The 15,546-nt window shown below is 40.5% G+C and overlaps 2 protein-coding genes across 2 annotated transcripts in view; both read left to right on the top strand.

Annotated features, from left to right (window-relative positions):
* Nucleotides 1–15,546, top strand: part of LOC145439698 (alpha-N-acetylgalactosamine-specific lectin-like) — a 54,756-nt gene that overhangs the window by 13,717 nt on the left and 25,493 nt on the right. The gene's annotated exons all lie outside the window — the stretch shown is intronic.
* On the top strand, nucleotides 2,975–7,491 carry LOC145438955 (alpha-N-acetylgalactosamine-specific lectin-like). Its single transcript, XM_080316358.1, has 3 exons — nucleotides 2,975–3,281; nucleotides 6,165–6,333; nucleotides 7,217–7,491. The coding sequence occupies exons 1-3, from the start codon at nucleotides 3,017–3,019 to the stop codon at nucleotides 7,467–7,469; spliced, it is 687 nt and encodes a 228-aa protein (XP_080172484.1). The 5' UTR covers nucleotides 2,975–3,016; the 3' UTR covers nucleotides 7,470–7,491.

Here is a 15,546-nt window from a genome sequence, read left to right as displayed (position 1 = left end):
ACCCAGCACTCGACTTGTTTGTTTGTTTTTGGGGTATTCTTGGTGTTTGTCGACCACTATGGTCATTTACACCAGGCCGATATTATTCTTATTTTCCGTAACTGCCGACTTATAGCACGGCCCACCTCCAGGCTTTTGTAAGACACCGCTGACGCGGATGAGGTGGCGACTAGTTAGCGCTATAATAATTGCATGTGCTATATTCGGGATCAAATCAAGGTTGTTATAAAAACCATCAGGTACGGGCTCATAACATCTAGTCGACTAACTTTAACATGAATGTATTCCAAATGAACCAGTTCATATTTTATAACGTTCATGAAAGGTTGCGTGTCACAGTACTAAACAGTATTATGCTTTATGATAAGATGACGAAATATACTGAAGATTCAATTTTGTAGCTCTCAAATACGAATATATTTAGTTGATAATTTCGCCCAAAAAGCTTCAAAGCATCTTTAATGTACAAATTGTTCTCACTCTTAAAAGTGGTACAGTGGCTCTTTCTTTCTTCGGTTTCGACACGCTGTTCGCTGCGGGATAAAATACATATTTCGAAACATTTTGTGGGAAATAGTATTTTAACGAGGAATTTGCGATCTGAAAGTACGCGCAATAAATTTTACATGATATACCACTGCATTCATGGAAAAATGTGCGAAACGTTGTCGGCAAATAGTTCGCGCGGAGCGCAAAGAAAAATTTCGAGATTTGACAGATTTTGTCGAATGTTTATTTGCAATGAGAACTCAGGGTTATACAGAACTGTCGTTCTGATATGTCCCTACTGCAACTTCTACTGCGACGCCACTGTCCTTCAGCGCGCCCCCCATACCGCCGCCGTGAGCCCAGCGCCCCCATATCGCCCTCTGAGCGTTTTCGCCCCCTTCAAAATTAAAATCGCTCCTTGGGGGCGCTGGCGACAAGGTGAAGAAACACTGCTATAGACCTCATTAAATTGCATACCTTAATTGTAAAATGCAAGATGATGAAGGATTGTCCATTGATATAATATTTAAAACATGAAACTTTGAACTGATTTAGAAATGACCCAGTCCCGTAATTTACAGCATTATGAGGTAATTTCGGCTTGGGAAGATGTTCGATCTGAGTTGAAAATCAAGGCGTCTCCGATAACGACATGCGAACGACAACTCCAAGCTGACTACCTGCACCACGCAGTTTTCACGATCATTCGTTTTCGATTCATTCATTTTGTGAAAGACCGGGTGTCGCAGCCTGTCGCTGCTGCCAGGTGTTTTCTTGCAGCGCATTGTATTCGGAGTACGTCTGGTGGTAGTGGGAAATGAGCAGTAGCACGACGAGGTGTTTGGTCCGACTCTAAAACGTTTCTTCTCTAGATATTATCAAAGAGAAGAATATTATTCGAGTTTGTATAGTCGGTTTACTCATGGCCTTCGGCGTGGAATACTGTAATGTAGTCTCGACGGTAACACGTTTATCCATGGGCAAGGCAATTTTATCTCGATTCTGCAGACACGCTACCGTAAAATGACGTAAATACCATCATGGACAATGGACATACTAAATTTCGAACAAAACCTCAAAATGTCGCTCTCTACTCTCTAGTACCAAACTTGCAAAAACGGCGGCTTCATATACTTTACATTTTGACTTGATTTCAATTTTTGAAGGTCCACCAGTTCGCCTAATAATATCTATTGATATTTGACCCGTCCGAGAGCTAAAAAAGGTAGGCTATACACTTCGCGTCCGCCGGAAGGCTGAATTGAATACGATTCTGGCGCTGTCTGTAATTGAGCTGCGGATTATCTGTAACGTTTGAATAGTTAACAAAGGCACAATACATTCCAACTGAATCTAAGGGCTAGAGATATAAGGGGTTTTCGTTTCCGTACACGAGAAATGAGTTTGTGTGAGATCAGGTCGAAATATCGTTTCATACGATACCAGCTTCCTCGAAACTAAAGCCAGTCAGGAAAATTTGTAGATGATGGAAAGGTGACTGAATTTTAGTCATCGCACTTCGTTTCCGGCTTGAACCATGGTCTACTGAAGCAGTAGGCCATGCTTGAACTCATAATTATTATTTTTTTTTTCATTCGTTTTATGTGGTATATTCGTTTTCGTCCTCATGATTGCACATATGCACAACAACCATAAGATCGCTTTAGTCAAAGACTTCTCTTACGTGCGGGCATCATGTGATCATACATCATCAAACGACCTCAGAGAGTGTCCACAAAACAAGCTATCAGCTATAGTTTCAACACGATAACAACATGAATGATATTTTGGTATACCATTTGCTTATCGGGTCGATATGATTATATCCGCAGCATAATTGGCCAGGAGCGATATTGGGGATACTGGTTGTAAAGCAAATCATATAAGATAGCGTACTACTACATAATGAGTACAACTCAGTTCAGTTTATTAAGAATCAGATCAATTCACCGCAAGATTGCGATACAGTGAAAAGATAGGAAGGTGTAGAAACAACTTTGAGTGGTCTTTGAAATCAGAGAGCCGCCTGGGCCTAGGCGATGTGATGAGGAAGCATGCATGCTCAATGACAAGTAAAAGAAGATAGTAGTAAAGGACAAGCGACAAAATTCGTTGGCATGTGACGGGGGGCGAGATCGATATGTCAGATCCTTGTGCGGTAATCTTGAGGGCTAACTGATTATATACTGGAGTCATGGCAGTGATATGTCGCCTCAAAATTTGTTTTCCACCCGCCTAAATGTTTATTCCAGCCAGACTGTAAACAGTAGTCAATTTGAAGTAGCAACACGACCATAGCCTGTGCTTTCCGTGATTTCAACGTGAGAGGTCATCGAAAGTCGTAGGTAGGATATACGAACACGAAGCGAACACGAAAAAAGTTATAATCAAAGTCCTTAATTGTTTAAAAACGTTAGTCTTGAATTTTTGAGGTAGGGGGCAATTTGAAAAAAAATGCATTGACGATATAATCCCTCACATCTAAACGAACGATGCAATCTAAGTTCAGGAACTTGATAGGTCAGACATGTCTAAAACTCTATGGTGCGTTTTCATCGCTCTTATCACATATGAATTGTTCCTGCTTCGCGTCCAAGGACATTGCTGTTGCGATCAAGATGATAATGAACAGATAATCGGGCCACTTGGACGACCAGGTAAGGCTGGACCAAAAGGAAGTCAAGGACATGCCGGGGAATCTGGAAGAGATGGTAGAAGTGGTATCGGTGGAAGCAAAGGAGAAAAGGGAGAGCCTGGAATATGCGACTGCTCAGAGTTCGTGGTGTCTCAAAGTAATGTATCCCGAGACAGTCAAACCAGTCAATTACGTTAGTCACCTAACTCTGATCGCTGGTCAATTGACTAATAAAGGGCCATTTTTCCGAGTAGGTGTTCGGAAAACTGGTTTCCGCGTCTGCTTTCCGTCGAGTTGACCTTTTTTACTCAACATTCGCGTCATGTACAGCGAATAAGCCGTCTTGACGTGCATTTTTTTGGCTGTGGTAATAAAATATATCTCACCGCAGGTTCGAACATTATCAACCCGCTATCGTCCCTCAGTCGCCTACTTTGGTATATTCGTCCCTATAGTTTCTCAAAATCGTCCACTGGGGGTGATATCGCCCACATTGGGCACCACTGATCTAGCGCATGAGCCAGAGCCGCGGTTTATTTTTAGGCTGGTTTTCATAATGAGGTCGGTGATGAGATTACGAGTGGTATATTTCGATGATGTCATCAAACACGTACAGAAGCTGACGGTTGGCATTCAAATATTTACACCATCAGTTGTATATTCTCTAATATCGATTTTGCCACGAAATTACAGACTGTAAACCTGTCCCTGTTGTGAAGTGCGTGAGTGTGCGCGCTTGCATTAACCCATCCAGTGCTAAAATCTCGATTATTCGAAATATCATGCCAGTGACGTCATACTTAGCGATACGATTGTTGATACACAACCCTAGGTTGCGAACCACTGATATAAATAATGACGTCCTGTTAAACAGGAGAAAGATCCCTGCTTACGATATTGGAGTTAAGCAAAGGGTATAAGGGCGCCGTGGTTTTTTCAAATTGCCAGAGATATAACTTGTGGAGTGCCACAAGGCTCAGTCCTTGGACCGACTTTTTTCCTCATTTATATTAACGACATTGTTAATGCATCTTTATTCCGCACAACCCTATTTGCTGATGATACTCACCTCTTCATAACCCCCAACACTGTCGATGATTTGCATGTATCTGTGAATAGGGAACTCCCAAAAGTGTCGAGATGGCTGCAAGCAAACAAACTAAGTTTGAATGCAGATAAGACCGAGATGCTCCTTTTAAATAATGCCAATCATAGTTTCACTGTGAACATCAATCATAAACAAATCTCCATATGTGACTCAGCAAAATATCTCGGCGTAACCATTGATGCCAAAATGTATGAGAAGCAGCATATTGAATGCACAATATCAAAACTAGCTCGGTGTGTGGGAATAATGACCCGTCTGCAATCTTTGGTTTCCAGATCAATATTACGAAGCATCTATTTCTCTCTTTTCCACTCTCACCTACAATATGGAATCGTAGTATGGAGAAGTGCATGCACAACATTTTTGTGCAGAATTCGAACCCTACAAAACCGTGCGATACGGCTGATCTCATCTGTACCTTTACGTACCAAACTATCGCCTTACTACCGTAAGCACCGAATTTTGCAAGTTGACAAACTATATCGCTTCGAAGTATCAAAAGTCATTCACAAATATTTTTCCAATAGTCTGCCTCCTGTGTTTGATGACTTTTTCATGCCTGCCAAAAATGTCCACTCCCACTACACGAGATCCTCGTCTAAAGGAAATATCTACTTACCCCCACCCAATAGCAACCTAACTAAGAGATCTATCGACTACTCGGGACCTATCATCTGGAATGCATTACCACCACATATCCGTGAATTGCCTTATAATAGATTCAAAAAAGCCCTACTTGATCACCTCTTATCGTTACACTAACACTGTTGCCCTACCTCGCCCAGACATTGCTTCATTGATCATTTGCTACCATCGTTTAATTTTTCTTCTATTTTATTTTTTTAACTACTGTAGCCTTTTTTACAGCCAAACTGTTTAGAGTCAAGTGTACCTGTTTGGTACTGGTGTGATCAGACTAGATGACCTTCACGGTCTTATCGATCATTCCTATCTAATACCGAATACTGCGCAAGCATATTTTCTGTACCCCCATCACTGCTGTGTGTTATGTATTTTGGTTGGATGAAAATAAAGACTCTCTCTCTCTCTCCATCTGAATAGAAACGAGTCTATTTGGAAATTTCACTTACGTAGCGGCACACCTCCGAACTTGAACCTCTCATTACACACCAGTTTGCGGACAACCACCGGTTGTAGAGGACTTGTGTGATTACTGGGGTTGCATTTAGAACAAATGCTGTTTTAAAACACTTTTTTAAACCATGTTTCGAACAGTGTTTTAAAATAGTGCCATTTTAAAAAGATTTTTTTTTCAAAAGTTGTATAATTATGTCATACATGTGTAAATACTTGCGAAAACACGTAGTAGGACCCTACGGACGATTTTCACCCGATATTTTCGACGTACACGATATAGCAAGGTTACAGCCCTCGAAATCGTCGTCGATTCAACAGTTACAGCACGTAGTTTTAGATCATTGGTACGGAATGAATGTTCTGATGATGATGACCGCCGACCATAAAAACGCTGCATTACAATGCAGACCTGGTCCCACATATTTTTGGGTCTGTTTGAGCCATAATTCAGAAGCTGTTATCGACAAAGGAGCCATATTAACTCTAATTTTCAATTGTCAATGTCAATCGACTGTGACGTCGAAGTTAAGGATTCATGACGCCATGGCTAATAAAAAAAAACATAAAATCTTGTTTTAAACAAGGGTTATGTTTTAAACATGTTTGTTTCAAATTTATTTTTGTTTTAAATGCAACCCTACTGACGACCATGAAGTCAAATTTTTATGTCAGACTATGCCATTTTTATCCGAACAGTTTCGGACTGTTTTCCCTTTGCCCCTCTACCGGATCTTGCGACAAGTCACAACTGGTGGCCTATTTTATGACCAGGTTGACTGTATTACATTTCGTCCATGTTGAAATAGGAATGTAAAATGCATAACTGTTATGCAGAGTTGATGACGGTTGAGTTATTGACGTGGACATGGATATCTCACGAATCAAACATATACGGCTACAAGCTATTTCAAGAGGCAAAAACATATCAGCAGGCGATGGAGGCCTGTGAAGCTGTACGTGCGACGCTAGCGTGTGTAGGAATGCGTATTCCAACTGTGAGGGAGTAAGTATTTTGATGGCATAAGCGTATCCATGTACCATGTACCACGAACTGTAGTGAAAATCGTGCATTCCGCAAATATCCACCATGAAGGGTGTCAGAGGATGGGGGTAAAGCAGTGAAGTGACAATTTCCGGTACACGACTTTGCTTTCGCACTGACTCCAGTGGGTGAAAATAGGTCAACTATACCAATTCCTACGTAGATATATGCAAGGGCTGGATTGGATTCCGTTTTCGCGTACCACCCAATGGAAGCGCCAAGGGTTTGTGCACCTATACAAAATCCACAGCATCCTAGGTATATATCCACATAAGGATTGCTGTGAGACTCGTTTTCGCCCAATGGAATGGGTGTGAGAGCAAAGGTTGGCACCAGAAAGTAACGATAGACTGATTTGCACCCTATACGTTGTGGCGGGAATCTGGTACACACGTCGATTTCCACCCTTGTATTTTGAATGCAGAACGTGGGTCTCATTGATACCATAATGATTTAATTAAACGGAGCCAGTAAGCATGCCCAATATTCCAATGTTCATTTCATACCTAACATTACGAATTGTAGTTCGAATGAGCAATTACATTATCATGCACGTCAGACTATTTGTACTGCATGTTTGCACAAGTACACATTATTTAATCGTTTGCAACAAATCTGTCGCCAGGTGCCATGTTCGGTGTTATTTATAGGAAAAGCTAATTCGGTTAACCATTTGTACCTGAGATATGAATAAGTGAGAAACATAAAAAATGTCCAACAATTCAACGAATATTTATATAAATGCAAAATATTTATTTCGAACATAGAAAATAATTCTATAAAGATCAGCGATGAAATGAATAAAAATATATGTAGAATGGTAATCCGATGAAATTTGATACAGAACTGTAAAATCCAAGGTTTTGAGGTCATCGGGATCGACAGGTATCTGGATCGGACTGGATGACCTGGCGAGCAAGGGTCATTATGTCTGGCTTGATGGAGTGGTGTCGACCAGAGAAAACACTGATTGGGCACCGGACGAACCGAATGGAGCATCTGAAAGATGTGTCGAACTCAGGAACTCAGTTCATGAAATGTTAAATGATATTATGTGCAGTGACACCTTTCACTACCTGTGTGAAAAATTGTATTAAATGATTGTCGCTGGTCATGTTACATTGAGCGTATTGTCACACATATAGCGCGATGCCTACCGGTCCTAAACACTTACAGTTTGTTTTCACGAATAGCTCTTATTCATTCTCATTCGGAAACATATGTATGGAGTAATTTCCTTCATAACATCGGCTGACAACTAAATAAAGTTCGATCTCTGCGTGACTGCTGGAGCGTGAAGTTCTTGTGGAAATTTCAATAAATTGCAGCTTCATTACGGTGGCGTTCTGAAGAAAACGGCTGCGGCAAAACAATTATTTCGTTTTGCCCTTCAATTTGAGACCACATCATTTTTAGAGTGCACGGCCCCTTTAAGGATATGTTGTGTGCAACTGTACAGTGTACATATATATATATGAAGATTCTTACCATACTAGGGATGGTTGGAACATTCTGTTCACGTTCGTGCTCGGTATGCTAACCTCTATATTTTGGAGATTATTATTAGGAAACAGACCTTATAAGGTTCCCAGAGGTTGTCAGTAACGAAGTACTTCTACTTTTTTAAAGTACTCAAGTAGTTTTCCTCTACTTCTGGTACTTACTCAAGTAGATCTGATTTTCTCTACTTCTACTTCTACTTCATAATAGCTTGTGATCTTCTTACTTACTTTTCGCTATTTTCAGTTTGTCAAGTAGAAGTAGTTTAATCCCACAGCACTAAAGATAGCCTGAGGAATTTCGGAGCTGATTTCCCGGAGTGCCAACATCTAATATTCATAAAAGTCAAGTAAAGCCCAGAAATTTTGTTGCGCTTCGCTCACAGTAGTTGTGGAGTGACAAATATGTTTTCACGAAATATTCAGTGAATATAATTTAGGTACCGGAGTGCTTGGATCCGCTCTCACCGTATTGTCGCCCATATAACATATTTCATCACAGTAAATATGGCTCACCATAACGTTTGAAACTACCGTTTCGCAATCTAGCAATTACCTATCATTTCGTAATCTAGCAGCCCATGACGTTTCCTGCTAATCTGGAAATTCCGACTTTTTTGAGCGTTACATCTGTTTTAGCAGATCACCTTTGAAGCTTTATGGACAGAAGACATGGAATATATTTTTTGCTTTTTAGAAGTGGTATTTGTATTTCACTTTCAATTCCGAGTATCATACTTTGAGTTCTAATTACTTTCAGTTCCTTTGTCTGCAGAACATACATGCTGAAGCATAAAAGAAAGTATAGCAATGCTTCTATTTTCCGAAAATAAAGCTACATTAAATATAACTTTTACGATCTACAATATTTGTTATCAACGTATAGTCGCGCAAAGTGTTGAAACCATATCCGGTACAACTTCTCCGTATTGCTCTTTGCCTAAACTTGGGGCCTTATAATATGGGGTAGGGTGCCATGCCATGATATTCTCTAAAACGGGGTCTTCTAGTAAACAATTGGTTAGTATGGCATTTTCATATCAATACTATAATTCGCATCCCATGATGCGAAAGAATGCTTATTCTGTTGAAAGTTGATACCTCTTTGGATGCATCAATACGAATCAAGCGCTCCACACCTTCCGCATAGCTCAATTTGCAGCTTTTGGCAGTCCATGCGAACGAAATAACACTGTTTTCAAAACTACTTACTTACTTGAGTAGATTTAAAGTCACACAATTCTACTTCTACTTCAAGTAGTTTTAGGTGGCTTATGGAAGAAGTACTTCTACTCGTACTTGAGTAGATTTTTTTCGTCGCTACTTCTACTTCTACTTGAGTACCTCTCTTGACTATTTTGACCACCTCTGAAGGTTCCACACGCGTACATGGTACATTTTTTAATTACGATGTTGACGTGGATTATCGAGCTACACACCTGCTTTAGGCAAAGAAGTAGTAGCGATGAAGGTGAAGCCGATCGCCGCATATCACTCATTATACCGTATCACGCCCGTGTTGGTAATGGCCATCAATAAATCATTATTACGCTGAAGGTTGGCGAATAACATGCCTCCGATCAACAAAGAATCAGTGGCAATGAAAGTGCTAGCCGATCGCCACACATCAATAATTATCCCATCTATACCGCTCGCGTTGGCAATGAATATCAACAAATTATCGTTACGCGAGAAGACATACTGTCATACTGCGGTATCTTACAAAATTCTAAAGCGAAAGTGGGCCATGCTAAAAGTCGACCAATAAGGAAGCAAAAAATAAATATCTGTCTAATGACTATGAATACCGAAACTACAACAAAAACTGTCGACGATTAGCGAGCTGGGACGCTGCAGTCGGGGAAAATAGTTGCGAGGAAGCTCTCGGATGAGAGGCAGACGACAATCGTATATCTAGAATTGCGTTTGAGACAAGAGGCGTTTTAAAACAAATTAGGATGGCGCTTGAACCACATGTCATTGAAAATATTTTTTGTTCCATAAGTTCAAGTTGTATAATACTGTACGAAAAAAGATGTAGTATGAGCATTCGAACCACTTGCACTATAGATATAGTCAACGTATTCAACAGTAGTAGAGAAAAGAGCGTGATGGGCGCATGCAAGCTTTTAACTTAAAGAAACCAACTTTTCTAATATAATAAAGAAACAAAGGATAACCGACTTACGCATTTTGCAGAATTGCAGTGGGTAGTTCCCCCCGTGACGGATTGCTGCAGAGGTTTGATCAATAATTTCTGTGGCTGAAGGTGTGATGTCGCTACGGCTAGTTATTTTCGGTTAAAATGAAGGTGATATATGTGTATTCTGGTATCATTTTCAAGGCCGCTTGCAAACTTACGTAACTCTATATCGGGCGATGAGTGGATTCCTAAACTAGAAGTGGTCCTGCCTGGCGATTTAAAACTCGGCTGACCTATATCATGTCGATCAATGATTTCCGGTTCAATTGAGTACGGGTGCCATCTACGTATAATGAAACGTCGTTTGTGTTGAATAAAGTTTTATTATTAAGCGAGTTTTCTCAAGGTTATTGTAATCTTTGCTGTAATTTTCCGTGTATGACGATCGAATCTTTCTGGATCTCTATGGTGTGTTACCCGACGACACGGAAAAGTTCGCCTGGCGTGACTCGGCGTGTAATGGCGGGTTTGATTGACTGATGGGTATATGATGACAACTTATGCTATGTTTCAAGCGTATGGTCAAGGTCACACGAATCGATGTGAAGTCCCGCTTGATTGAATTGTCGTTCTTCGATGGGGGGGGGGGGGGGGGGACAGTTGGCTGTTTTTAAGGGCTACATTCAAAACTACTATCGTAACCCGCTGTCAGTCAGGCACAGAGACGCGTGGACGTAAAGATTTGGTATTATGAAACTCAACTGGCGTATGATTTCTCTTGGATCTCTCGATCAATGATTTCCGGTTCAATCGAGTGTGACTGCAAGCTATCTGTGTGGTGCACGTGTTATCAAATCAAACTCGTTTGTGTCATTGAGTCCATGGTGAATCACATTGATATGATTGTAAGCAGACAGGTTTGAATAACCATATGGGGCTCGATTGCTGCTACTTGCTGCCGCCATGTTCAAGCGGTTGTTGACGACGTCCAAAGCTACTTGCCGCAGCTCAGGCCAGTAGATGGCGTATGTGCCAGCAGCGAGCCTCGTATACGGTACAAACAAACGTCAATTTGGATGGAAAAGCAACGCATTGGAGGGTCTTTACTGGATTATTTTTGGATTTACGTTTATCCGGACCCGGATTTGTGGATTTTACATGCTACTCGCCAAAAAATTTCGCTGGCAAATGATGTCCATTGTCCGTGAATCAGCCGTGGTCGATCAAGCGTAATGCGATGATGTCAGTCGGAGTTCAAAATACTCGTTTGTATCAATTACGTCAAAGTAGTCATTTTTCTTCTGACTCGTGACTCTTGCACCGATGTGGTTCCTGTATCGAGAACTACGATACTCGATTCCATTGTACGACGACGAATCGGGGCTCGTATACTATACATATAAGCGTGAATTCGGATGGGAGTACAGCGTATTGGATGATTTTTACTGGATTACATTTGGATTTACGCTTATTCAGACCCGGATTTTTTAAATATTACATGCTATTGGCGGAATAATTGCGCCATCAAGTGATGGCCATAAATCAGCCGTGATCGATCGAGCGTGATACGATGATGTCAGTCGGGGTTTAAAATACTCGTTTGGATTAATTACATCGACGAGTCAACGTAGTCATTTTCTCCTGACTCGTGACTCTTCCGTCGATGTGGTTTCTGTATGGAGAACTATACGATACTAGATTCCATTGTACGCTGACGTATCGGAAAAGTTCGCCTCGTTTCGTAGGATACTGGTGGAATGGCTTAATTTCGCTGAATACGAGTTTGGGAATATTTGGTGTTATATTCGAGTGATAAAAAACTTATCTCTAGGCAAGTAGACGTACTTGCTGAGTGATTATAGCCTGCGACCCAAATTCCCATTGTCTCTGTCCACAATCGCTTGTGAAGTGGTGGAATGAATCGGTGATCCGGCTCCTATTTTTCATATAATCCGTGTAAGCCACGCCTTCTAGAAGCTCAGAAGTGGGCAGTGCTACAAGTCGGTAGCTACGGGACACAAATGACGAAAATCATCTTGGTGTAAATGACCGTATTAGTAGTCTACAAGCCCCATGAATATCACAAACAACGAATCAAACTCTACCCGCCATGATATCAACTCCAGCAGGACATATTTTCAATATATTGAGATATGTAAATTTCATTCTTAATATTTTCAATCTTGCAAGCGAACCATCTTTTAAGGCGGCAAGAATACAAGATTTGTCGTTATCGGCCAACGCTCTCAAGGGCGATTTGGTGTATGGAAATGTGAATATTGATTACGACGGTACGATCTTGGACGGTTCGCCGCGGTAAACGATCCTTCATATCAGGAAACAATCATGCGCAGTCTGAAAATATAGTCGAACATTCGTACCATGCTACAATACCAAGCACAAAGCGTTATTGGAAAAAACATTGCGATGAAGCGGCGATCGACATGCATTGTACAAAGACATAACAATAGTCACGCACACATACATACTAGAATACTAGTCAGATTGTCGGACCACGACCTAACATATCGATCTGGCTTTCCGTCCCATGCCACCTCATTTTGTCGCTTGCCTTTCATATTCTTTGCTTTACTTTTCATTCGGTGTGCATTCCTCTTTTCTACTTTACCTATACCACGGTGGGTGTCTGATTTCAAAGACTACTCCAAGCTCCAACTCGTTTCGACACCTTATGTCTTTCATTGTATCGCAGTTTTGTATAGTGTTTTGAAACGATGAAAATATTAATAAACTGACAATGATACACTGAATTCTCCCAAGAACAGCTACAATACAGTAACGGTCAGAGGTGGTCAGTAACGAAGTACTTCTACTTTTTGGAATCACTCAAGTAGTTTTGCTCTACTTCTGGTACTTACTCAAGTAGATCTGATTTTCTCTACTTCTATTTCTACTACGTAATATTTTGTGATCTACTTACTTACTTTTCGCTATTTTCAGTTTGTCAAGTACAAGTAGTTTTATCCCCCAATACGAAAGCTAGCCTGAGGAATTTCGGGGCTGTTTTCATGGAGGAACAAGATTTAATATTTATAAAAGTCAAGTAATGCCCAGATATTTGTTGCGCTTCGCGCATAGTAGTGATGAAGTGACAAATATGTTTTGATGAAAGTATCAGTGAATATAATTTAGGTACCGGGTTGTTTGGTTCCTATCATACCGCATTGTCGCCCATATCAAATATTTCATCACAGTAAATATGGCCCACCATAACGTTTAAAACTACCGATTCGCAATCTAGCAATTACCTATGCTAATCTGGAGAATCCAGCTTTTTTTAACGTTACACCTGATTTAGCAGATCACCTTTGAAGTTTTATGGACAAAAGACATGCAATATATTTTCCGATTTTAAGAAGTGGTATTTGTATTTCACTGCAAGTATCACACTTTGAGTTCGAATTACTTTTAGTTCCTTTGTCTGCAGAAGATACATGTTGAAGCATATAAGCAAGTGTAGTAATGCCTCTATTTTCCGAAAATAAAGCTACACTAAATATAACTTTAATATTTGTTATTAACGTATACTAATCACGTAAAAGTGATGAAACCGTATCCGATACAACTTCCACGCGTTGCTGTTCGCCTAAACTTGGGGCCTTATAATATAGGGCAGGGCGCCATGCCATGATATTCTCTAAAAACGGGGTCTTCTAGTAAACAAAGTGTCGCATTTTCATATCAATACTATAATTTGCATGCCCATGATACGAAACAATGCTTATTCTGTCGGGAATTAATACCTCCCATGATGCATCAATACGAATCAAGCTCTCTGCCCCTGCCGCATAGCTCGATTCGCAGATTTTGACAGTCCATGCGAACAGATTAAGACTGTTTTCAAAACTACTTACTTACTTGAGTAGATTTAAAGGCAGTCAATTCTACTTCCACTTCAAGTAGTTTTAGGGGATCATTTTCGTTGAGCATTAAAATATGGTCTCTTGCTGAGCGTGACGGTCAAAAAATGTGTGTCTCAAATATTCAGCGGAAACCCCGGTACATTATTATACGAGACTCCTATATATGACTTGGAATACAGCACCGATGCCTTGTAATTCAGAGGCTGCTGTATCGAGAGCGTCCATGGCAGTTGATCGAATAACCATATGAGAAGATGGTCAAATATGATTGTTTACTTCTCTATTATAAATATTTCGGAGTGTTTCCTTGTATATCCCCGAAAGCGACGACATAGAGCCGATTATTACTGATCTCCCGATGTGAGAATGAAACTCGTGAAAAGAAGCTTGCGATCTATAATGGATAACAGAATATTCCGATGTCAACGCTGACGTTCGTGAAAATGGTGCGATTCGTTATAGTTCTGATCTTGTGTGACTACCCCAAACAGTATATTCTCGACTATAAAACGTTTGTGTAGCTATAATTCGTATCCAAGTTGTTGAACTAAGACATATGACGGTAGAATCGAATGCCATACATAAAAACTTATCCAAATACCTACTAAGAGTTTGTTTCTAGACTTGTGAGACTGACGTAGAACGCAGTGGTGGCAGTCATGGAATACTTCTATTTTTTCGCAGAATTGTTGTAGGTTGTTAGTTTTAGTGTAATTAAGTAAAACCTACAACAATTCTGCGAAAAAATAGAAGTACTCCATGACTGCCACCACTGCGTTCTACGTCAGTCTCTCAAGTCTAGAAACAACGCAAATATGTCCACATGCTATAGTCATATTCATTTATGTTTATTCCGCATCGTTTACACACCATGGCCTCTCCAATTTTCGATACAATTCAACGTTGTCCATCGTTTGATTGACGATTTTCCAGAAGATTTTGGCATTTATTCAACTCCAACTTCGTGATGGGGTTTGTAATGATCGGACGATTGAGATTTGGATATGTGTTTTCGATGCGTTGCCTGAATTCGATACCTTTCATACGAAGTACGTACTCGCATTGCGGAAACCATTTAGCATGTGCTATAGTCATATATTCATTTATGTTTATTCCACATCGTTTACACACCATGGCCTCTCCCATTTTCAATGCAATTCAACGATGTCCATCGTTTGATTGACGATTCTCCAGAAGATTTTGGCGTTTATTCAACTCCAACTTCGTGATGGGGTTTGTAATAATCGGACGATTGAGATTTGGATATGTGTTTTCGATGCGTCTCCCGAATTCGATACCTTTCATACGAAGTACGTATACTCGCATTGCGGAAACCATTTAGCATGTTCCGTCCAAACCTCGTCTGTCCGGTCCCACCGAAGTCCACCATTGCAGTAAAAACATTTCATCTTGTCCGAATCGATGTAATAAAACCCCGCATTTGCTAGTTGCTCAACGCTAGCATTGATTTTAGCGGGATCCCAACCTTCGTCGAAGGTTGCTATTCTTCGTGACAAGGACGACATTACAGGATTTACAGGGTTTAGGCAAGGGAATAATTCAGCAAGATAGTGTTTTTCATCCTCGGAGGGCTCATCTGGTTCTTTCACATTGATAGTGAGCCGTCGTATTTTCTCGTGAAGCAGGT

This window comes from Botryllus schlosseri, chromosome 5 (assembly GCF_051294905.1).
Source record: "Botryllus schlosseri isolate E-star chromosome 5, Bs_hap1, whole genome shotgun sequence".
In the NCBI taxonomy this organism is placed as follows: Eukaryota; Metazoa; Chordata; class Ascidiacea; order Stolidobranchia; family Styelidae; genus Botryllus; species Botryllus schlosseri.
This window is presented reverse-complemented; position numbering and strand designations above follow the sequence as displayed.

Excerpts from the sequence above, each read along its gene's own strand:
- LOC145438955 (XM_080316358.1), top strand. The coding sequence starts at position 3,017 with ATGTCTAAAACTCTATGGTGCGTTTTCATCGCTCTTATCACATATGAA. Across the intron at positions 3,282-6,164 it reads AGAGTTCGTGGTGTCTCAAA|AGTTGATGACGGTTGAGTTA; the intron begins GTAATGTATCCC and ends ACTGTTATGCAG. Across the intron at positions 6,334-7,216 it reads CGTATTCCAACTGTGAGGGA|AACTGTAAAATCCAAGGTTT; the intron begins GTAAGTATTTTG and ends AATTTGATACAG.